The 25,956-nt window shown below is 31.2% G+C and overlaps 3 protein-coding genes and 1 pseudogene across 4 annotated transcripts; 1 reads left to right on the forward strand and 3 right to left on the reverse strand.

Annotated features, from left to right (window-relative positions):
* Window positions 1-7,722: 7,722 nt before the first annotated feature.
* On the forward strand, window positions 7,723-8,599 carry LOC129312119 (MLP-like protein 423). 2 transcript variants are annotated; one of them, XM_054954713.1, is made up of 2 exons: window positions 7,723-7,979; window positions 8,091-8,599. In XM_054954713.1, the coding sequence occupies exons 1-2, from the start codon at window positions 7,839-7,841 to the stop codon at window positions 8,394-8,396; spliced, it is 447 nt and encodes a 148-aa protein (XP_054810688.1). In that variant the 5' UTR covers window positions 7,723-7,838; the 3' UTR covers window positions 8,397-8,599. The 2 variants fall into 2 exon arrangements, with proteins under 2 accessions (XP_054810688.1, XP_054810687.1); XM_054954712.1 differs by having other exon boundaries at window positions 7,730-7,979; window positions 8,125-8,599.
* Window positions 8,600-9,751: 1,152 nt separating this feature from the next.
* LOC129312048 (WAT1-related protein At1g70260-like) lies at window positions 9,752-11,942 on the reverse strand. The gene is made up of 6 exons (XM_054954611.1): window positions 11,502-11,942; window positions 11,264-11,380; window positions 10,926-11,166; window positions 10,656-10,814; window positions 10,397-10,548; window positions 9,752-10,294 (listed from the first exon to the last, which is right to left on the reverse strand). Exons 1-6 carry the CDS (start codon window positions 11,762-11,764, stop codon window positions 10,141-10,143), a joined length of 1,086 nt encoding a protein of 361 aa, XP_054810586.1. The 5' UTR covers window positions 11,765-11,942; the 3' UTR covers window positions 9,752-10,140.
* Window positions 11,943-14,761: 2,819 nt separating this feature from the next.
* On the reverse strand, window positions 14,762-17,751 carry LOC129312049 (WAT1-related protein At5g40240-like; annotated as a pseudogene).
* A 2,663-nt stretch (window positions 17,752-20,414) lies between these two features.
* Window positions 20,415-23,979, reverse strand: LOC129310862 (WAT1-related protein At5g40210-like). The gene is made up of 7 exons (XM_054952768.1): window positions 23,740-23,979; window positions 22,827-23,125; window positions 22,636-22,749; window positions 22,205-22,430; window positions 21,200-21,361; window positions 20,973-21,145; window positions 20,415-20,877 (listed from the first exon to the last, which is right to left on the reverse strand). The coding sequence occupies exons 1-7, from the start codon at window positions 23,977-23,979 to the stop codon at window positions 20,724-20,726; spliced, it is 1,368 nt and encodes a 455-aa protein (XP_054808743.1). The 3' UTR covers window positions 20,415-20,723.
* Window positions 23,980-25,956: the final 1,977 nt, after the last annotated feature.

A 25,956-nucleotide genomic window follows, 5' to 3' on the forward strand; every position in this document is an offset into this window, starting at 1 on the left:
CTTAATAGGAATAATGCTACAGTACCTTATAAGGTAAGTAGCGGCTATAACCCCTAGGATTATCGGTTAATTGTAACAGCCCTCCGCTCACCCCGCCACCCGAGGTCTTTTGCGGCGCTGGACACTCTCCCCCCAGGCCCCACAACAGGGGACCCCACCCCTTACGGTGAGCATCAGGAGACAAAGGCTTCCCCGCAGTAGTGTGCAGGATTATTCCCCTTGCGAGGAGCCTCTCCAGGTTCGATCCTCCAACCTCTCCTACATAACAAAGTTGAGGCTGAACCTGGTACCATTGAACCAGTTCAATGGTACCAGGTTCAGCCTCAACTTTGTTATGTAGGAGAGGTTGGAGGATCGAACCTGGAGAGGCTCCTCGCAAGGGAATAATCCTGCACACTACTGCGGGGAAGCCTTTGTCTCCTGATGCTCACCGTAAGGTGGGGTCGCCTGTTGTGGGGCCTGGGGGGAGAGTGTCCAGCGCCGCAAAAGACCTCGGGTGGGCGGGGTGAGCGGAGGGCTGTTACATTATTCATAATTTTCTCAATAATCACCCAATAACAAGAAGAAGTAACACTAATCATAAATTAAAAGCATGTTACCTGTGGCTTTTTAAATAAATTATTCCTTAAATTTCTCTCCCCACAATCTTCACCAGTAATACAATCTACAAATAACATATTATTTATAAATATTAGTTTCAATTGAAACTAATAAAATAATTCTAATAATAGAATTAAAAATATAAAAATTCCTAATCTCAATCTTAATACAAATCTATAGTTATACTATTAAGTAAAATTTTTAACTCCTCTTTTAATTATCAATAAACATTAATAATTTAAAAATCAAATTTTAAACTAATTTCTATTATCAAAATTTTCTTTTTATTTTATAAATTCGTACCTAAAACTACCCAAAAATTAAAAATTAAGTCTCTAGCTTAGAATCATAATCCTATAACCATAATAATTCATTTTTCATCCCAAATAATCATCTAAACCTCAATAAATCAACATATATTTTCAGATCTAGTTTAGAATTTGATCCATAAGCCACAGATTCAAAGATCATCAATAAATTGGTTCAATGGTACCAGGTTCAGCCTCAACTTTGTTATGTAGGAGAGGTTGGAGGATCGAACCTGGGGAGGCTCCTCGCAAGGGGAATAATCCTGCAACTACTGCGGGGAAGCCTTTGTCTCCTGATGCTCACCGTAAGGGGTGGGGTCGCCCTGTTGTGGGGCCTGGGGGGAGAGTGTCCAGCGCCGCAAAAGACCTCGGTGGGGGGGGGTGAGCGGAGGGCTGTTACATTAATAGCCAAGTACCATATGAATTTTGTATAATCGCTAACTCCTTCACTAAGGCGAACTCCCGCCATATGATCATACTAATAAAAAAATACATTTAAAAACTCATATATATAATTCATAATTTATAGTCAAGATTGTGCACATCATCATCAACATCAATCTCATTACTTATACAAAGTCACAATTAACTTGGTCACAAATCATAAAGTCTCAACAAAACCACATGCATTACAAACAACTATTTTAAATTTAAATATGTGTGTGTGTGTGTGTGTGTGTGTGTGTGTTCTTTTATTTCACCAACATAATTAATTAATTAACATACAAATGTATAAAATAGATTTCCCCCCGGTTACCTCAATCTTTGAGAGGTCAAAGGTTATCCCTCAAGTTACAACACTTCCAAAGCTTTCCAAAGCTTGAATGGTGTCAAAAAAAATTAATCTACAATTAATCATAGCCCATTGTGTCAATAATTTTATCAACACAATTTTCACTCATACTCTAACACCTAAGTATTTATTTTATTTTATTTATATTTATTTATTTATTTATTTTTAAGAAATTAGTCTTAGTCGCTCTTGAATTCTAAAATTTAATTTCATGTATTGAACCTATCTACTTAGTTCAATAGTCTCCTTCACAATAATTTCATTCAAATATTTTTCTAATATCAAAATTTCTCTTTTTATTCCAAAAATTCGCACATATAAAAATACTTAAAAATTACAAACTTGATTTAAGCCTAGAATCATTATTCTATAGCCATAATAATTTATTTTTCATCTCAAATAATCATTAAATATCAACAAATCAATTATATTTTCAAATTTAACCAAAAATCTACCTATAGGGATCTAAGGATAAACTCAAATGCCTCAGATTCCAATTCTATCAACAAAATAATACTCTAGAATATTTATTACACTACCAACAACCTCAACAACCAGATTTTCTCATCAAAAATTCATCCCTCTTTCAAACCCTAATTTTTCAAAATCTTAAAATCTGCAGCTCAAAAAAAAAAACGACTAAGAAAAATGTTTAGAACACTCACCTAGTCTTAGAATACTTAAAATCTCATTTGAAGTATTCCATTATGAAGCATCACCTTCTAAATCAGCTCCTACCGCAACAGCGTTGATCGTGTTCTCTCGCTCGCTCTCTGTTCGCACCAGACGCAGATGTAGAAAGAAGGAAGAGAAATAGATGAAATAAGACAAAGTGTTTTTTTAAACAAGCGTGGGTCCCACGACCTTTATTCTCTTTCTTTTGTCTTCTTCAATTGTACACCCGTGAATTCTTTTTCCCTTTTCTCATTTCATTTTTTTTATTTATTTAATATTCCTTCTTTCTTTTTCTTATTTTTTTATTATTATATATGTTATGATTGCATGGAGAGCGCCAAAGCACAGCCACTTCTTCTTCTTCTTCTCTCTCTTTTATATATTTTATTTTCTTTTTTTTTTTAATAATAATATAATAATATTTAATTTTTTTAATTAATTAATTATTTTTTTTATTTTAATTTAGAATTATATCCTAATTAGATTTAACAATCATCTCCTAATAATTTGCTTACCTCTAAATATTTTTTTCAAAATTTCTATTAACCCAAATTAATTATTAAAATTTAAATTGGGATGTTACAGGTAACCGTGAGACTAAAAGGTAAAAGTTGAGGTTTGACTCTCAATAGACTTGTAAGCATATATTTAATGGAGCACTAATCATAGTAGTGTTCTTAACGGAGTCTACCTATATGAGAGTAAAGTGATGTTGCTTTTAGGAGTCTAAGGGCTTGACTCTGAAAAATCTCATGAAAAGGATATGATCACAAGGCCAAATAAGAGTGTCAACTTAAGTGGCATATAATAGTTTGAGATCTTATAAGTAAGTTAAGCACACTTGTTCACATAGTATAATTGGTTGAAAGCTTTATCTACCATATTATTTCAAATAGGTGAAACCATATTTTCCTAAGTAAAGGTTCAAGTCTTTTAGACATCTTTACCGAAAACATGAGATTTCCAAAATGATAAGAGTTGTGTAATCATTTTGAAAATGGTGGAGAATTGTTGGAATATTTTCAAAATAAAGCGATGTCTTTTTGAAAAGTCATGTCCTTATAAATTAAAAATTTATGTCTTTATAAATTAAGGAATTTTTCGTGAATTGTTAACCTCTAGAATTTCATATTATTTCATTACATTTTCCTTATATTCTAATCTATTTTAGCTCAATTGTATATGTTTTTATTGCCCAAATTAAAAAAATGTGTATTTTATTTTGTGTTTGTATTCTTGGCTTTGATTTGATATTTTTGGCTTAATTTCATATGTTTTGGTTGAAGTTTTAATTAGAAGCATTTATGGAGCTTTATGGATGTTTTTGGAAGGCTTTTAAATGAAAAAATCAAGCACAAAATGAATAATTTTCGTTAGTTGCAAAAACAGTGCAAAACTACTAAAGTCATCCCAAAGTTGTAACTTTGCCGCTGTCAGAAAAACGCTACGTTTCATTTATCAAAAATTGAATGGCTAGGACGTATATATGCTGAGAACTCAATCTAGAATGCATTCTTCAAACTTTGAACAACCATTTGGAGCTTAATGTGCTAGGATTTGGGCATTGAAAGAGTTGGGTCCAAGAGAATGGAGTTTTGAAGACATTTGGAGCTCATTTTCTTTAGTTTTTTTGTTCCTCTTCCCTTTTCTCTCTTATATTCTGATATGGGTCTAAATATTTTATGTATTTGTCTTTTGGATGATTATGATGAGTAGCTAAACACTTTGTTCTAGAGTTATTTAGAACCCTTGTATGGATTAACACTATGTTCCTATACACTTGTTCATGACTTGAGAGAGCTTGTCCAAGTATTTTTAGAACTCTAGATTAGCACTTATTTCATTAAAAGCATTTAGGAGAGGAGGTAATTTGGTGTTATGAGATATAAGGGGATAAATAATCCTAACTCTCAATTTATGTTTGAAGTTATTTTTCTTTATTTTTTAGTATTAATTTAGTTTGCAAAATCATATTCATCTAATTATGTTTGACTCAACTTGATTGAACTCACTTAATCTTTTGTTTGATCATTGTTTAAACAAATTCTCGAGGAAACAATACTTTATTTTCATTATATTATTTACTACGACCCGTGCATTTGCGGTAAGCAATATGAACAATTATGTAGAAAGTTATAGTTCTCAATATTATGTCTCTCTAAATTCTAAAGGCACATTTGGAAGGTTAAAAAAACCTAAAGGTGAAAGTCACTGAGATTATGTCTCTTCGTATATTAAAATGATGTTTCTTTTCAAAAAAAAATTATTATAAATAACCAGTTGTTAATATTAATTATTAAACTATGCGGGGATGTTCATGAATTAACATAAAATTATTCCTAAACAATATAAGGATTATGAACCAACATTGGTTATAATTTTTAATGAGAGTTTTATATTTAAAAGGTATTACTTCAAGGCATCACTTCAATACTTATAAATACCATTTACAAACACTCATTTTGTACATGTATCTATTGAAACTCATTGCTTTTATTCTTTGAGTGCACAAGAGATGAAGTCAAATTATTATTTTGTAAAATTTTTGTTGTCTTGACTTGAGTATTGATAGTGAACTTCATATTCAATGGTCTTTATTGTATCATGAAGAAATTCACGATCAACTTAACTTTCATTCAAAAACTAAAATAAGCGGGGCGAATTAAACATAAGGTAAAGTGTTGAACATGCCTTGAAAAATATGTGCACAACCTTCTCCATCATCTCTACTTTTGTTGATCTTTAAAGAGTAACCCCCACCAACAAGATCAACATCTTACCATTAAGACTAGTTACTGGTTTATTAAATGAAACCATAAATTTGAATAATATCCTTTCAACGATCAATATAGACGGTTAAAGACTACTAATAATCCACAAATCAAAAATTAAAAGAGAGAATAATAATTAGATCCTAAAACATTAAATTAATAACAATAAATCTTTGACAGTTTTTCTTTTCAAAGTTAAGTTGAAGATATTGATTTAAACAATTACAAATCAAAGAGATTCAATTAAAAAAAATATTTAAATATCCAATATAACTCTTAAATTGTAATAAAACTTTTTATTGGTAACTGCTTAAATTAATATTTTCAATTCAAGTTTTATTAAAAAAAAATTGAAGACCTAACTTTTTTTCTCCCAAAATTAAATTGGGATAAATTGAGACAGAAATAAATATGGCCCACTAGTCAAAAAAAATCTTGTAGCCAAAAAATATGAATTAAATTTTTAAAAATTTAAAAATATGGTTAGTTTATATTGTGTATAAATAGTTTATTATGGATATATAATGAATTTATCATTAAAAATTTAAAATTCACAAAAAGTTTATCATTAATAAAGAATGGTATATCATTGATAAATATAAAAATGAGTCATAATATAAAATATAATAAATATTAAATTATTTATTTAATTTAATCCTTAACATATATTATATATGCGAAAATCCTTAAAGAAATTGTAGAATAAAAATAAATTGACGTGACGTGCCTATCTCATAGCTAAATTAATTTCGACTGCCCATTTTCTATTTCTCACTAAAATTAACATATTATAGTTTTGCATGACCATGGCCACATCACCAACAGTGCTACCAGGTTGTTACGCACTTGCAAACCAACCTCGCATTCTTACGTTTAGTTCTTAGTTGAACAAGTTCCATTTAACCTTTTTTTATTGCAAAATATCATTTATTTTATACTATTTGATGTCTATTTTTAAAATTTTTATCATTAATTTTTTTCAATTAAAGTTTTTTTTTGGCACAAAAGAATTATGATTTAGTTTTTAATAAAGCTGTAAAAAAAGCCTCAAGAATTTTATATAATTCATGGATTTTGCATGTATTTGCAAAATAATAAGGAAAAATGAGAAAATTGACCTATAAATTATAGATCCAGAAGTGTTTAGAATATCCTCATTATTTATTACAGTGTCCTCCAACTTTTGAAAGTGGTGCACAATGACAAAAAATGATTTAAAAAAATTGCAAAAAATATCAAAAATTATAATAAAGAACCCAAAAACTACAAAAAAGATTAAGAAAATTTTATTGATCTTTTTTGTAACTTTTGAAGTAATTTTCTATCATTTTCTAGTTAATTAACGGTTAAATTTAATTTTTTTTAACAATAGAACCAAATTACACCTTTTTCAAAAGTTGAAGAGAAATATTACACAAATAATGAATTTAGGATCATAGATATTCTTGGACCTCAAGTTTAAGGATTAATTTACTCTTTTATCTAAATAATAGATAGAGGGAAATACATCTATCAAATTTAAGAAAATAATATAGATTAAGACTATGACCTGAGTAATCTGTGAAATTTAATGGGAATCTTTTCAAATTAATTAAAATGAAGTAATTAAAGAAAAAGGAAAATAAAAATGACACTTTTATTGAACACAAATAAGTTCTAATTAGATGAAGTTCTATTCAAAAAATCTTGATTTCAAATTTAAAAGATATTATATTATCAATTTATTTATAATAAAACACTTCATCTGTTTCTATTTGTAGGAGAAACTAATTTATTTATAATAAAATACTTCTTTTGTTTTTATTTGTAGGAAAAAACTATCACTTTTTACTTGTTTTTTTATATAAGTAAAATCACATCTTTCAATAAGCATTTATTATATATTTCTTAAATCACTCCTCATAATTTATATTAATGAGAAATAATTAATGTATATTTATGTTGATTAATACAAGACATTTTAATCTAATTTCTTTATTTTCAGAAATAATTATTATTGTTAACTAACATTCTTAAATTGTATGATATAATTTTTTTCTTTTATATATAGAAACAAGGGAGTACAATTTATAATTGATGTAACTAAAGAAGAGACCCCTCATACATTAATACAAGTTTGAAATGAATCATATTATTCGCTACTTATTATTATTACAATAATAATTTATAAATTTATAAATGTCGTAGCTTAAGGATAATGCAGTCAGCCCCATTCCGATAACCAAGTTCCAGGGCTAATGCCCAGAATTCAAGGTTTTATTTTTGCCCAAGAAAGCAATTTTTCAGTAATTATAACTCATCGCACACACTGTGGAAACGCGCTTCAAATAATAATAATAATTAGTTTTTTGGACAAAAGCTTTAAAACGATTTAATTGATCATACACAACTCTCAGCCACCCATCCGTGGCAACATTGCTACTGGGGTCCCAAGCATCAATTTCCTCACAACCAATTTACCTGCAAATTTCATTCTCTTCCCTGGCGCTTCTTAATGTGGTGGTTCAACCAGTTTCTAATGAATTTATTGTGTCTCTTGTCCTCAATTGCTGTCTCATCCCTATTTATTCTTCTTCCTCATTTTTCATCTCCTCACATTGTATCTCTCTCCATTTCTTGATTCCATTCTCCTTCACAACACCACCATGGCTGCCACTGGAAAGCTTGAGGTTGAAGTCCACGTGAAGTCTCATGCTGACAAGTTCTGGGCTACCATTAAAGACTCTGCAACTATCTTCCCCAAGGCCTTCCCTCAGGACTATAAGAGCATTGAAATCCTTGAGGGTGATGGCAAGTCTGTTGGTTCTGTCCGCCATACCACCTACGGTGACGGTATATTATCAACTTACATTAATTCTCTTCTTGTTGCTGATGCAGTCATCCTGTTTGTTCATTGGTCTCTGAGAGAATCGGCATGCTTCTAACAGTAAACCCTTGTAACAGGAAAGATCATGCCTGTCTATGTATTATCTTGCAGGATCTCCAATTGTGAAGACATCAAAAGAGAGGATTGATACTCTGGATGATGCAAAGAAGACGCTGTCCTATACTGTGATTGAAGGAGACTTGCTGATGTACTTCAAGCTTTTCAAGGCACACATGAGTTTAGAGCCCAAGGGAGATGGGACCCTAGTGAAGTGGTGGTGTGAGTATGAGAAGGCAAGCCATGAGGTTCCTGATCCAGACGTGATCAAAGAGTTTGCACTCAAGAACTTCCATGAGGTGGATGCCTATATTCAAAAGGCATAAAGAGGTCAGATATCTTTGGACGACTGGTAAACTAACGGATTCATAAATAATGTGGCTGTACCGTTTCCCATTTGATGATATATATGCTGGGTTTGGTTCTCTGGACGTCGTTTTTTTCCATTCATGTTTATTGTATTAATGAGTCTATTGTCCTACTTTATTTGGTCAGTTTATCCCATTAATGATTGAGTTTGAGAATTTAATGAAGTTGCAAGGGAATAATGACTAAGAATATGTTTGTGTGCCTGACGGTTTTCTAGATCCATTAATTAATTTGTTAAATTTGGAAACGGGTGTTTTATGCGTTCCTATTGGACTCCGAAACACATCCCAAGTCAATAGCTAGATTCTGATGACATAATGAAACTACTTGACATGTCACTGACATGAAATAATCATGATCTGAAATATCATACGAAAACTGATAAGCTGCATGGCTAATAATTCATTAATAGTGCGACGTCTTATATATTTTGTCGTTATATACTGATTTAAGAGTACGCCTAAATTGAATAGTTGGAAGAAATAAAACGATACTTCTAAAATAACTTTTACTTTTGAGAAAAATAATAACCGAATTATAAAGCTAAATAAAGAATTAATGTTTTGAAACCCGAATAGGATGTCGATTGAAAAGAACAATGGGCCGCAGTTTTTATAGTTTAATCGGATAGATTGGTGGTCAAACTGACAACATAAAAATTAAATAAAAATAATATTTATATGCATAAATATATAAATAAAATATTAATTTGTCAATGGTGCTTGAGATCTCGATATTAAAGGCTAAACATGGACCACTGAAGCTAGAGGCAAAGGTATGTTGACATAAGCTTGCGATCTCGAAGCAAAATGTTGAAGCTAAAGGCATGCTATCATTTCACGATTCATAAGCTTTCGATCTCGATGTCAAATGTTAATCACTAGAGCTAGAGGCAAAAGTTAGAGGAGAGGTTAAAGATTAAGCCTAAGTTGTGAAAAAGAGATTAGAAATGAGATAAGATAAGATAAAAGAGAACTGAAGATTAGAAAAAAAAACGTAAATCTGAGCAATTTGACCTAAATTTCTTCTTTTTTTTTTAATTTTTGGCTTTGAATCAGGTTGACCCGCTTGGTTTCTGAGTCACATCTAGTTCTCTCAAAACCAGTCAGGTCAACCTGAGTCAATCAGGTTCAACTATTGGACCAGGCTGTTTTGATCAACGGGCGGCGGTCAAATAGGTCGGATATCAGGTTCGATTTGGCTTTCGAAACACTGCAAAGAACTAAAAGAGACATAAAAAACAAAACAAAGGCAAATGAAAGATTGAAGTAAAATTTTATAGATCTAGAACACCACTAACATGAGACACTCATAATACTCAATTGGGCAATTTCTCATACAGAAACTTGTGCAAATGTACATATAATTTGGTAAGAGAATGAGCAAATTAACTGAATCCTGTGTGGAGAGCAGAACTAAGTTCTGATATGAGGGTTCTGATGCTCTGAATAAAAAATAGTAGCAGGCAAGATGAAGGGCAAATAAAAAAACAAAAGGATGGCTGGTCCCCTGGCTGACCAAATTTTTAATCACATAGACACTTTCAATTACAACTTTTACAAATATTTACATTTTACATCAGATGAAATCTCAAAGACAATCCCATACACACTAGCACCGGGCTTCAATAACAAGGGAACAGAGAGGAAGCTTCTGGATAATAGTTGACTTCCCCGGCCTCGCCTTCTGATGAAGCTTTGTCTACACTTCCATTTCCTTGTTTTCTTGCAACAGAGGCTCTTTCTTGTCCAAGGAATCTGAGCTATCGTCACAGCCAATTTTGTCTTCATCTTCCTTGATCTGTCCCCATATCACACTATAATACCCTATTCCAATTATGGTTGCTCCTACCACACTGCAACAAATATTTTATATTTTTATTACCAATACAAAAATATCATTGAACATGAACATATACATATATAATATACATTTTATATTAGAAAAATCTAGGTACCTTCCGTAATGAAGGCTATTTGGAAAGAAAGTGACCCCACAAATAGTTGCATAGGCAATGCCAAAGGGTTTGAACACTTGAAAATAAAATGGACCCTTCAGGCGTGTGAACCAGACTTGGATGGTGGGGCGAATCACACCCCCAAATAAAGCCTATATAATGATTTGATATGCCATGTAATCAAACTTCTGGTCAGTATTCATTGTTCCAGCCATTAAAAAATGTTCTTGAATGTAAATGATAATAAACTAATGCTTACAGTTAACACAATGAGAATGAGCTCCATCTTGTGTTTTAGCTTCCACGCATCTGAGTCTCTCTCAACCATCAACGATACTATTGCACTTAGGATTGTCCCAAGAAAGTTATAATAACAGATAACCTTCATTGGTTCTGGGTAGAGCTTAACAGTTTCCTTCTAAAGCAAAGAACAAAGTTTGGTCATGCATCACCATAAATCAAGGTATACAGATTAAAGCTACAAGTTGAAAGGTGTATTCCCATGAATTTTATGAAAAAGGATTCCAACCTGCATAAAATTCCAAAGTGAAACTGAGAAAGAAGCAGCAGCAAGCAAAACTCCACCAAGAATCCAAAACTCTGGTGCTGAAGAGAAGACGAAAAATTGCTTAGCATGGCGAAGTTGGTGAGAAGAGTGCCTTATAAGTGGGCCCTTGAAGAACTCAGACACAGCTGCTCCCATTATTGAAATCAGAGTGCCCATCACTTGGAATAACATGGCAGAGCTTCTAAAGTTTGCATATTTCTTCCTTTAGACAGTATCAGTTAAGTCGATTCAGCAGATTATCATCAGAAAATTGTAAAAAGACACGCTAGAAAGTGATTGTTAAAACATTCAAAAGCCACCTGAGAATGAGAGAGAGGAGGAAATTGGAGGAGGGGATCAAGTGACCCATTGCACATACAAGTATTGGTGAACTATAGCTAAGACCCAGGAATGAAAATGTCTGAGTCATAGTTATCCTGCAAAACCCATCAATTGCAAAAAAAAAAAAAAAAAAAACAGAAGAGAAAGGTGATGAATATTCATCGGAACGTGCATTCAAATGGAATATAGATTATAAAACTGTGAAAGAGACTATACCCTGTAAGACCCAGGAACAAGAATCTCATAAACATGGAAAAAGTGAAAGTTGGCGGCAGAGATCTGTCATTAGAGTGCATTAGAAAGGAAAAGAGGAAGAGTATTAAAGTGGCCAGAGAATTAGCATATACAATGAACACAAAAGGACTCAGTCCATTAGTTAAGGCACTTTTGGCGAAAATAGTTAGTCCAATAGTGCATCCTTCCATGATGACCATCACTATAAATGGCATCACTTCCCATATCTGGGTCTTAGCCTCCATTAATCTTCTGTTTCTTTGGCTGACAAATTATATATGCTACTAAACAGAAGGGTTCTCTTAATAATAGTCAGAGAGACTTCCGAGTCTGAGAACCTATACCCTGTAATTATGCGAGAGAACTGATTTGTTTGTTTGATGATTCTTGTCAGAGTATAAAAACAGAGGGAGGAAGAGAAGATGCATGGAGAATTGGGACAGCCTTTCACAGAGTGGTGAAGCTACTTTTAAGTGAAGCTGCTACTCGAGTGTCCCTAAATATTAAACAAGGGATCAAAAGCTGACGTCTCGATTAGATTCCCTGTTTTAAATCGTTAATTCTTATCACCCATGTCGCGAACACACTCCCCACTCATGTTTTCTTATAAATTTTGGGTCTCTGTCATTTCTTTGCTGTCAGATTCCCAAAAAAAAAAAAAAATTATTGTTTACTCCTTTGGTAGTCTCCCTCATTTCAGTATTAGAAGGCACGTTTAAATGAATTACATGTTAACTATTTTTAAAATTACAGACTCGTTTCATGTTTACTTTTATTTAATAGGATATTTTAATTAAAAAAATTTATTAATTATATATCTAATTAAGAGTATTTTTTAAAAAAATTATTAATTACACCTTAAAAAATTCAAAATATCTTATATTTTTTAACATTATATTTTTTTTAGAAAAATGTGTTATAATAATAAATACGACAACTACAAGTTATTTGTAATGCATCACGGAAACCAGCAAGATAAGTAAATTATTGATATTGTTTAGAAATATATTTTTTATTTTAGTCTTATTAAAAACACAAATTTTAAAATAGCCATCTCTTATATGCAACATCTTATCATACTTATAGTAAATTATAAAAGGATGAAATTAAAAGACAATAATTAATAATCAATCTTTTCATACAAATTGATTTATAAAAAACACTATCAATTTTTTTCAAGAAAATAAGTTACATAAAGATGAATGGAGGAATATATATTTAAATGCATGGCATCCTGTGGCTTATTCAAACATAGTTTTGTGAATCTAACTGCCCCACAGAAAAACAAAGATGAATGGTGGAAGATTTTTTTGGTAAGATGGAGAATGCTTTCGTGGTAGGCATTTGAGCATTTCAGACCATGGAGGGCCTACCTTCAATTTAAACGATTAGTTTTTGAATTCTTCTCTTCCAATTGGCGTGTAGTGAAGAAACACTCGATTAAATCTTAAGAAAACCGTTTGAAATATATATATATATATATATAAATCGTTGAAAAAGATAAATCATCCATCATAGTTCTTGTTTGTTTTGATTAAAATATCACAAGCATGTAATTTTTAAATTAAATCATCTACGTCTAGGATTAATTGCAATTATGCGAGTACCAATACCAATCAAGTTGGTGCTCATGACTCGTAAAATGAGGTGATTGGTAGGGATGTGGATTCACTAAAATTTATAAATAATTTGTAAAGTTCTCAAGCATAGGAAACATATAATTAAGTAAAATAAAAATATAAAAAATAAAATAAATATTTTAACTTCTTTAATTAAGTTTATGTGAGTTGAATTTAAGATTCACTAAAGTTGGAAAATGTTTTCGAGCTCTAAGAATGTTTATAAAACTAGTTATAGATCGCTTACCAATAATAAGATTTGCATATAAATAATAAAATTTAAACTTATCATTTTATAAATTGTAAGTCAAATTCTTGCTAATTAAATCAATATCCATCAACATATTTTAACTTTTACTAATACAATAAATATATAAAGAGGTCCAAATCCAATCCAAAAATCAGAATTGGAGAGGTCCAGATGAATCAAATGTTTCCAAATATGAATTTCCGTTCTCCTTATATATATTTCCAAATATGGAAAATTAGATATTGTTTTCTTGCGCAATATACAAAAGGGATAATTATTCAAGGGTTTTCTCAAAAACATCATTTTTATTTTTTCAAGATTTATTTAAATGTTATTAAATTTTGTGGCGTAATAAAAAGTAAAAACAATTCAAAACCTTTCATGGTTGCTTTTTAATTCTAGCCAACCGTCCAAAAGGACGACAAGCGCATACAATTAAGGAAATATTATACATAGGTTATGTGGGACTAATTTATTTATTAAATCTTGCCAAATTCAGAAACTATAACGAAAAACTTTAGAATTTGAGTATAATTTAAAATTAAAATAAAAAGATAATAATGTCCCTATCAAGCATATATACATTACATTAATTAAATAACTTATATTTACTTTATCATCAATTTACAACTATAATTTTAATATTCTACAACTGTAACTCCATATATTTAATAGTTAAACCGATCAATTTAACAATTAAATATATGAAGTAATAATTGTAAAGGTTTAAGTTATATTTATAAATTGTTGATGAAGTAATTGTAAACAATTAATGTTAAACTTTGTTAATAACACATAATTATTTAACTATTGAATATGTAAATTATAATTGTAAAAAATTATAATTATAATTATCAATTGCTGATGAAGTATTGTAAATTAATTATTTAATTAATGTAATATATGTTTTATAAGGATATTATCATCTTTACAGTCTAATTTTAAATTACACTTAAGTTTCAAAAGACCTAACCACGTTTTTCAAATTTCACACAATAAGGCTACTCCACGAAACTTATACATAATGTTCCCTACAATTAAATCAAACAATGTAATTTATTCATGTAATGATATTATAATTATAATAGATAATAAAGTACAACCTCATACAATTTTCTAATTATTTACTGATAAAACTATATTAGATAAAATATGAGACTCTACGATAAAAATATATATTATTTTAGTATCAAATGAATCCCGTTTTATTTGATTTAATTTTTTAATTAAACAATATATAAACGACATGCTATCCTGGAAATATCTGAGAAATTTTTCTACAATTTTTCATTTCAAACTTGGCCGCATCAGCACTTGTGGAAACCCACTCAAGCGCACCTTTTTCATATAAAAAATACTAATAAATAAAAGCATTTAAACTTAAACTGATTTTTTATTCAAGCAATTTTAAAATAACTCCTCTTTACATCATTCATAACAATGAAATCATACTTCTAAATGAAGTACATGTATGTGTAGTGAAAGATTTGGTACACAAATCATATTTACAAGCTTAAAGTACAAAGTTCTGTTTCAAGTGTCTCAGTCCTCGCCCCAACACATAAATAGATATCTCTCAGAGCTTACTCTTTCACTCTGCAGAGCTATACAACATTAGAAGTTGCGCTGATAAAAATTCGAATGAAGACGAAGCCTCTCCTGTATCTCTTAAAGCTGATCATTTTACTTCAAAAGTGGAGTGTTTTCACCACTTGATTCTAAGATTCTCATGCCACCATCCTCAACATCTCTGGCTTTCCCCCACAACACAGAATAGAAACCAACAACTATCACAATAGCACCAACCAAACTGCATTGGAATTCAAAAAACGATGTCTTAGAGGCAGTATCCTCAGCAATACAACCAAACACCATGATAATACTTTCTATATGCGCGCGCGTGTACAGAGAGAGAGAGAGAGAGAGACTACCTTCCAAGATAAAATGATTCTCCGAGGAAGATGACACCTGCAACCACTGAGATGACAATTCCTATGGGCTTAAACATAGAGACAAAAACAGGTCCTGTCTGGTGGAGACACCACGTAGTAACACCGACTTGAAATGCAGAACCAAACACCCCCTGAACATGTTCACAAATGAGGTCTCAGAGTGGCTATGTCATGTCATGTAGTTATCATTACTTGTAACATTTAGGCTTGTTTTGGATGGAGAGAATATTGGGAAGAAAATAAGGAGGAGAGAAAACAAGGAGAAATTTCCAAAAATAATAATTTTTTTACTATTTTTAGGAATTCTCCCTCCTAGTTTTCCTTCTTCTCTATTTTTTTCCCCATCCAAATGAAGGGTTAGAGTCATTTATAGTTTCATTACCGAGTACAGAACTGAAAGCAATCTCGACTTGGGCTGTAAGCTCCATGCACTTGCGTCTCTTTCCAGAAACAAGCAGGTCACGCCGGATAGAATGGCCACAAAGAAACAATAAAAGAACACTACAATCAACTCTGCTGGATATTTCTTCACGATTTTAGCCTGCAAAATCATAAATTCCAGTTAGATTTTTTAGGGATTACTATCATGAAAGCTTTCTTAGTACTGCTTAACGATTTTACCTGTGCAATAATATATACTGAAGCCATCACACAATCTGCCGCAAGAAATAATCCTCCAAGACAAAATTAGACTCCTGTGAGAAAAGTTGTAGTTGAGACACGTCTGAAGGTAATAGCCTTGTCAGAAGTGGATGGCCTTTGTAAAGAGTTGCAACAAATGCACCAGCAATTGATATTATGGTTCCGAGAGATTTAGCCAGGCTACTATAACTTCTCCAATTCAACCTCTCCATCCTGAAACCACCAAGCTCAATCAGCTCAGTTTAGATAAATAAATTCCTTTAAAAGACTGAACAAAAAGATAACTATGTCATCCTTTGCTGTACACTTGACTTTAAGTGCAAATTTGACTATCTAAAGTCCATTATATATATATATATATATATAACCTTGAAAACCAGATAACCTCACTTTTATCTTATGAGCAATTCAGCAAGGGGCTCCTTACAATACCAGTTCTCTCCCAAAAGTTTGTCTGAACAGCAACAAGGTTATTCAGACTCATTTCAATGCAAGGCCAGCTTATAAGCAGATTCAACGGATTGTATGTGAAGTAGCCACGTGATGGACACTAGAAGATGTGATTTATAAGCAAGCCTTACAAAATTGCAAATGGGCTTGCAGTCTATGCAACTTGTGAGTGACAACAACAAAAGATTTAACACATTATTCCTGTGAAAGTGGCATGAGCGCATAACTACGTATATCATAACTGACTAATGAAAGAGAATCATTTGTTCTACAAGGCAAATATGGAAAAGGATAAGGATAAAAGCACTATTTAGACAAGAGTGAATTAAAACATGCCTCAACTAAAAGACAAACATAACCATTTTAGAAATCTTAAAGACCCAAATTTCGCTATTTCAACCTAATGTCCACAGTATCAACCAGTAATTTCTTTCAAACGCCATGACCCTATCCAGTTCACCAGCACACAAGAGGGAAGATAGCGCTCTGATCACAATGAAATTGAAAATCCACAATATGGTCCGTGTACTCCTACTTTATCATGTCTCGGCTTAAGGAATCAATATATGAGTTGGCAATAACAGTATAAAACAGCATCAGAAAATGTAAAACCAGAATTTTCAGTTGCATGACGGAGAAGATTAACCCAAAAGCAACAGCAAGGATGAATGTAAAACCAGGGACAAGGTTGAGCAAGGCCGAACTGAGCATAGCAGAGCTGTAGTAAATCCCAGCATACCCAAATACCTGCGCCAAATAGCTGGGGCCAAAGGAAATACCGCTATCAGAACCAACGAAATAACATACATATCCCAGAAATTAGAAACCGAAATTGCGACCAAATTTACCACACTTGAATTTTGATATGCGTGTGGAATAAAGCTGGAATCAAATTACCCGAGCAACCCGAGTGAGAAGAATCCACAGAGAGTAGAAATTGTGATTGGGGGACGTTGAGATCTACTCAAAACAAGAATCCAGAGAAGAAAATATTGATAAAGTGAGGTTCAATTCTGCGATATCCAATAGAATAAACATTAGGGTTATGTGATGAAAGAGAAGATACCTGTGGACAAGCAAGGAAGAAGGAAGCAGAAGGAGGGAAGCGAGGGAGTTGGAGAAGAAGACGAAAACAAGGCTGCTCATCCCTTCAGACATGACTGATTTGCTGACAATGATTAAGCCAACCTGGGCACACTCGGCCATCATCATCCCAGAAAAGGCAGAACCACCACCCCCATTCTGCTTCCGAGTTTGAATGGAACCAAAACTCAAAATTCCAAAGGCTCGTGAAACTTGGAAGTCAACTTCATGTCTATCATGATGCGCGTTTTAATTAGTTCCGCGCCAACCTTTTTTTTTTTTTTTTTTAAGCGCCAACCTCTTTTGTTTCGTTACTCTCGTTAAGATTTGATTCCCGTGATTAACAATAAACTTTCGGGAGAATGACAGAAATATATTAAAATGATTAAGTTAATCTTTAATTATTAAATTTTAAAAATTTATAACTCATATTTTAAATTTTAGCAGAAAAAATAATTTTTTATTTTTTAATTATGTTAAAATTTAAAAAATAAATTATAAATTCATCACAACGTAGTTACAAACTTAAAATATTAAATTATAAATTTTTAAAATTTAACACTTAAAATTTAATTTAAAAAGATCTTTTTATCATTTTTCCTGAACTTTGCTACTTCTTTCAAAAATAAAAGTAAAAATTTAAAATTTTTAATAGCATTAGTTAACTACTTTTGCATTTTTGATGAAATAGTTAAAACTTAAAAAAGAAAAAATGATAACAAAATTCTTCTAAAATGTATAAATAATAATTTAATCTCTCAAAATGTTATAATTTTTTTTAAATTTTTAAAAATTTTTTTATCATTAATGAGTTTATATAAATTATTAAATTGCTCTTATTGAAAATAAATAATTCATAAATTTTGGTTTAAATATTCACAACTTTCCTTCTTATATTTACAATAATGTAATAAAAAATCACAACTCCGCATGTTAATTCTTTATATGTTGTTGCATTGTTGTGAATATAAAAAAGAAAGTTGTGAATATTTAAATAAAACTTGTGAATAATTTATTTTCAATGAGGATAATTTAATAATTATATAAATTCATTAATGATAGAAAGTCTCTAAGGACTTCAGAAAAATTATGATTTTGAGAAAGCAACTTATTATTTGTACATTTCAAAAGAATTTCATTGTCATTTTTTCTGTAAAAAATGACTCATTGTAAAATTAGAGAGAGTACATTAATATTAATAATTATAAACTAATGGGCTCATCAAGCATTAGATTTGATCGATCATATGAGTTTAGTTCAGATGTGATCATGTGATTTTAGATTTGATGTAAAATATGAAATTTGGAGAGATAGCATTTTTAATAAACATTTTCATTCTTAAAAAAAAAAAAAACTATTAGACACCTGTGAGCTGTGGCACAAGAAAAATATTTATGTCTCTTCACTCTTCTAAATTTACTATTTTTTTATGTTTAATTTAACCTTTAGTTGTGCAAGTGCAAGAATAGTAAATTAGTGAAAGGCATTTAATAAAGTTACTTTTAAGTCTTGAATTTTTATTTTTTATTGTTTTTTTAACTAGTCTTTGACTACTATTCAAGATAAGAATGACACGAGCGTAATTTAGTTAAATTAAGTTTTTTTTTTCATTTTTAGAGAATTAATAAATAATATTAATATTTACACATGATAAATTTATGGTTAATATTTACTAAAATTTAAGTTAAAAAATTGATTTTAGCTTTGAGATAAAAAGTAAGATTAAAATAAGTTTAAAGTTTAAAATATTAAAATAAAAGGTAAATTATAAAAAGAAGAAGAGGCAAATTATAAAATATGACCCCCTCAGTTACATGTGGTTTTGTCATTGCTCATGGGTGATATTTGGATGACTAGATTTAAATTTCAAATAGGGAGAATTACAATCAAATTCTACATAAAAAAAATATTAATTATTATAAGATCTATCAATAACTGAACTAAACATCATTAACAACTGACTGTATTGTTAATAAAATTTAATTTAATTATTAATAAACCTTATAGTAATTAATTTTTTTGTGTGAGATTTCAATATAATTCTCTCTTACAAATATATGTGAGTTTTTAATTCTAATTGCTAATCATTAAATAGAGGGAAAAATAAATGAGAAATTCTTCTTTTTTTTTTTGTCAAGAGATCATTTGCATTCCTTAATTCTTAATCTTCCCCTTCTTCTTTTCTTTTCTTTTCTTTTCTTTTTTTACATAGATACCCTTTGTTTTTGTTATATAGGGTGAGCAAGTGGGATGGGCTTGTTATTATTGAAACTGATTAAATCTATTTAAATTGAATTCAATTGGTTAAATTTAAATAAAACTAAAAAATAAACTTACTTGATTAGTTTGATTATAAATTTCTCTTGCGTTGGCCTCAAAATGAGTTTTTCAGTTGTTCTGGTGGCAAAAAAAAAAAAAAAAAAGGCTTTTCTGAGAATTTGAACATTGTATGAAACTAAATATATAATGTGATAGTTTCGAAACATTTTCATTAATTCTAATTTGGATATTGATTTCATCTCCCACAATATATTATAATAAAATAAATGGAAAAATAAATCCTTTAGAAAAATAAAGATTTAAAAAAATACTTAAAATTGCTGACTTATGAGCTATAACTTATATTGGCTTAAATCTTGACTCTCAATCTCAAATTATAAAATAATTTGAGACCGGTTTACGTATATTAATAAAACTCAATAATAACACTTTATAAATTTAGTTTTAAAAAAAAAAATTAAACTTTCAAAAATGCCCATGATTTTAAATTTACTCACTCATCGATCATTACACTATAATTATTTCAATTATCTCTCCATTTAAATGACAATATTAAAAAAATATCATTAATAAAATTTTATTTTTCAAAATTGTTTTGTATTTTTAAAGAGAGAGAGCATTAATCAATCAAACCAAAATTGATCTGATCCAACCATAAAATTACAGTAAATCACATATTCACTAGGGCCCATTAGACATTGTTGGACATGTTGATCAGTCCATTATAGTATTGTTGCAATTTTTTGAACTATCCAGGAAAATCAGGTTGCGTGTATGCTAAGTACACTTCCATCAATAATTGCGTTATTAGCAACTCTTAAACCAGGCAGCTAACTAGCAGCTACTATATATGAAGACAAAATATAATATTATATATATATATATATATCAGCATGAAAAATAACTGATCATATTGAGATTTCACTGTTCACGCTCTCTGGTTCTGCAGAAGAGGCACTGCATTAGAAGAAGACGACACAGAGCTACAGATGACTTTTGTCTCAAAAGCCATTTTTTCCTGTTGAGCCTGTCCCCATAAAACGCCATAAAACCCAATAGATATTACACCACCACCAATCACACTGCGTCATCAAAAAATCAATAAAAAATAATTAACAGCCATAATTTCATTATCACAGTAGCGTAATATAACTACGCATTTTGCCGACGTACGTACCTTCCAAGAGAAAGAGATTCGCCCAGAAATAGAAGTCCCATGGCAAGTGCCATGACCATTCCTAAAGGAGTGAACATGGCCACGTACACAGGTCCCTTCTTTCCACATGCCCATATATGCGTTATGCTTCTCATTGATACCACAATAAGGCCCTGTATGCAAGTATGTATGTATTACACATATCAATGAATAATTATATGCCAAAAACTAACTTGTATATATGCTTACAGATATAATATAGCAGCCAACTCCATATCAGGTTGAAGGGTCCATGCTTGTGCATGATTTCTCTCAGCAACAAGAGCAACCATGGTGGATAACATCACCACCAAGCCGCATGAAATGGTTGCTGTCATTACCACTTCAGGATACTCCTTCATTATCCATGTCTGCATGCATGCATCAACTGATTTGTATCATTCTTTTTATTCCACACAAAAATATGGATCGTCCCTTACAAAAATATTGCAGGAAAAATTTATACCCAACGCAAGACTAAACTGAAGAAGATCCGTATATACGAGTTTGACATTATATTTATGGATCTTTCCACTTATATATATATACAGGAGCTTGTAACTAATTGTATGATTCCATGCATGTAGCTTTTTGTAATAATAATAATAATAATAGTAATAAACAACCAAGCTCCATACAGTTTACAGGGTTTGAACAAACAAGTTACACTACTGTTCATCATCATATATAAATGATATGGTTTAGTAGTTTACTATATAATATAATGATGTTGTGTTTTATATCATTAATATTAAATTTTTAAAAATTGTATAATTTAATCTGAATAAAGGATCAGGGAAGAAGATTTTTTGCAATATCATCTGCGACGGGCAGATTAATGGATTTGAATCAAAACAAGCATGAACGGCAAGTTTTAGCGTAATTCCAGAAAATATCTGGGTAATTCTCCACTATATGATTTTTGTTTTTCTCGATCAAAACACGTGGGAGTTGATGAAAGACAAATATATATATATATATATATATATATATAAACAATAAAAGCAGCGATATAAGGTGGCCAAGAAACACAATGACGAATGAAGAGAACATGATCGAAGAGAGTTAGCGATGATGACGTGTGTAAATTAAATTAAACAATGATGATCGGAGGGTTTTGAAGCAAACCAGGCCCACGTGAAATTGGGAAAGAGAAGGAAAATATGAGAAAAGCCACAACAACACGCAAGTGAAAACTAAACTTGACCCCTAACCTTAACGTTAAAGATCAGTGAAACGCAGAAGCTGCCACCTGCAAGTAGAGTGCCTCCAAGAAGCCACTTATCATCTTCTGACACGAAACTTCCTCCCGTTGGCCCCTTTGCTTTGTCTTCCAACTCCGAACCTCCACCACTGGCCTCACCTTTGTACATTGTCACCATTAACGCTCCTACAATTGACAGTACTGTACCAATACACTTTGCGTGACTACTCACTTGCCTCACTTCTGTCTGGTTTTTCATACCTGAAACTACCTTCATGTCACTCCATCTTATTCCAATAATGTTGGGTTTAATAACTAATTACATAATAAAATAGAAAGATAGATCTTTCTTGAGATTTTGAGTTAAAGATATGGTGTCATCAATTCTACTTACAGCTTTCACCTTGAATCATGCGCTCAAAGATGGTGGGCGTTACGTACCCGAAAAGGATGGCAAGAAGGAAGGTAAAAGCTGGGGAGAGATCAGCCATGACTGAAGCGAGAACAGGAGAGCTATATCCAACACCAGTATATGTCAATGTCTGCGCTGCACAACTAATCAAAACAAATTCCACAAGCAAACCATCAAGTTTGAGTACAGATAAGTAAAAGAGAGACTTTTTCTTTCTCACCTGAGCAAGCTGAGAAGAAATATTCTGCAGATGATTGGGGCGGTGATGGAGGGAGAAGGTCGTTTTCTGTAATAGAGGAAGGAAGAAGGAAGGAGGAGAGAGAGAGCCATGGCGTTTGAGTAGACGACGAAAACATAGTCGCTCATCCCTTTGGAGGTGGCTGCTTTGATCAGAGTGTTCAGTCCCACTTCCGAAACTGAACAGCTACCATTAATGCTGCTACTTTGATCTCCTCCATTGATCTTCTCGTCTGTAATTTTCTCGCTCCTTCTCTGCTTCGCTAGCTTTCCTATTGTTATCTATGCTGTTTGGATTTTTCAGCTTCTCCTATCTTCATGATGACCGCAAAACAAATCATCACTTGTGGACAAAGTCATGCTTAGTTAGCTAATAGTTACTCGTGCTTTTTTCCGAACATGGATTGTTTATTAAACAGTATACCCAAAACTGAAAGTGAATCCACAGGCCTTAGGGCTTAAACACGAGGAGAGTTTCTACTCCCAAGCCCGCTAAAAAAATAACAGGGGAACAATGTGGAAACTGGACACATGAATAATAACAATTATTCATAAAATAGTGACGTGACTAGATCCAATTCGGGACGTGGATTTTATCTCATGGGCCTTTGACAGACTAACTCACACAAGAGTTACATAAAAGTCCCTCAAATTCTAACACGAGGCCCCATTTTCCAGGTCGAAAGGTCTGATGAATTATGATATGATTTTTATTCAGTGCTAAATAAATAATTAAACAATACAATTTTTTTTTTAATTTTCTCTGGTGTGACTTGACTGCTCTCACGAAAAGAGAAATATAAAAAGAGGGCTCTTTCACATTTGGTAGTTCGTGGATTTGTGTTCTCTTCATTTCTTATCCACTTTCCATGTCGGCCGTTAGATCAAAAACTCACAAAGCTGCCTGAAGGACAAAGAGCGCAATTGCTTAACGTAACAAGCAACGAAGAAGGCCTTGGATCAAAGTCCAATGAGGTTGGAGAGGGAGTGGGGGACAGCTGGCTCTCATCCCGGGTTTTCCGGGTGAGTGTTTGTTTGTGAGGTGTCCCAGCACGCAGGGACCATGTTCCCCCTCTTCCCACCATCTTGAATTGCCTCAGGGAGTACACCCAACTCAACCACCGCCACTCTTTCATCTCGGGACACTCACCACTAAGGCCCCACCTCTAATTTGTAGCTGGCAATTCGGTTAAGTCTGACGGGGCCAGCTGCTCAAATAAGGAAGGGAACAAAATTTAGGCATCAGATTCGGAAGATGATACTTGTGACCCTTGAGCTCAAATAGTTTTAAAAACATTTTGGCCAAGCTGAGCGAACTCGGATTTTACTTGAACACCCAAACTTTCTAATTTTTTTTAAATATATAATGCGTATTAAATATCAATTAATTGTCAAGATTTAGTCCAGTTATTCTGCGTTATAAGATTATACCTCCTTTTTTTTTTAAAATGTTAGATATTTTTAATCAAATATTAACTCCCATAAAATAGTTACTTTTTTAAACTAACATAATCTTTTCATATTTTGAGAAATTTTTTTATATTTACCTTTATTTAATACAGTTTTTATTTTAAAATAAATATAAAATAATTTATTCATTAGGAATAATTTAAAAAATAGTAATATTGTATCTTAAAATACTAAAAATATTTTACATTTTTTAATATCAAACCCTTAAAAATGTCTTATATTTTTGAATAGATAGTAATATGTGTGTGTATGAGTACATTATTATTGATATTTTATTAAATAAAATTAACAAGAAACATATTTTATTTCTATCATTTCTAGTTAGTAAAATATCTTAGAATAATTTTAAAATTATATTTTGATTTTTATTTTTTTAATTTCAAGACTAGTGTTTTTTCTTAAACAAAATTTTGAGGCTTCTATATTTTTTTAAATGTCTTTGAAAAATGTATACTCCCTTCATTGAAAAATGTAAGACATTTTTTAAGGAGTTGGATGTTTAAAAAATATAATACATTTTTAATTTTTTGATGTGTAATTATTATCTTTTTTTAAAAGTGCCCCTATTGATGAATGATTTTATATTTATTGTAGGATGTCTAATAAGAATAAATATGAAAAGATAAGGTTAGTTTAAAAGCAAATAACTACTTTATTAGAAGTGAGATTTGACTAAAAATATCTTATATTTTTTAACGGAGGGAATATTTTTATAATAACAACGATTAATTTTAAGGTAATAATTGAAATTAGCTTTGAAAATAAGGAGAAAGCCTATAATAATGTGAGTTTTTTGTTAGCAATCCTAAAGAGCCAAATTGTTAGGGTCATAATTATATAAGTTTTTTGTTTGTTTGAATTTATTTAGGTAGGGTTAAATAAATTTAGCTTGCCCGAATTACTAACTTTATCTATAAACGTATATTCTCACTCAACAAACTCAGGCTTCAACATGTTTTGCTAGAGTTAGGATGTTGAGCTTGACTTGATGTGAGAATAAGCAGGAGAAAACTCAAGTTAAATAAAAATTCAACTAGAAAATAGAGCATGTAAGTTAAAATATCCATAAGTTCATTATGATAATATTTACTCCATCTATTTAAAAATATAAGATATTTTTTAAAAAGTTGGATGTTAAAAAATATAAGATATTTTTATTTAAATGTAATAATTGCTTTTTTTTTAAGTGTCCATTTTGATAAATGATTTTATATTTATTGTAGAGTATTTAATAAAGATAAATATAAAAAGATATGGTTAGTTTGAAAGTGGATAATTATTTTATTGAGAGGTGAGATTCAGTTAAAAATATTTTATATTTTTTAATGGAGGGAGTAATGTTAAAACTATATAATATATATCAAACTCACTTATATACATCATATAAACTAATCAATGATTAATTATAAAAAACAAAAATTTCTTAGATAGACCCATAAATCTCACTCACGTTGATGTCTTGAGCCACGGTAGCTCCGATCCCAAGCTGCATGACATGGCCATTCTATCCCTCTCGGCCTCTCCTCCATTACCTCACAGTCACACTTAAAAACTTTTTCGCAAATTTCATTTTCTCGTATCATTATTGTACTGCATGCGAACTTATTTTCCATACTCATTATTTATATTTTTATTTTATCTAA

The sequence above is a fragment of the Prosopis cineraria genome, unplaced genomic scaffold (assembly GCF_029017545.1).
Source record: "Prosopis cineraria cultivar Desert tree isolate PC_DT_omini unplaced genomic scaffold, ASM2901754v1 PC5, whole genome shotgun sequence".
NCBI classification, from domain to species: Eukaryota; Viridiplantae; Streptophyta; class Magnoliopsida; order Fabales; family Fabaceae; genus Prosopis; species Prosopis cineraria.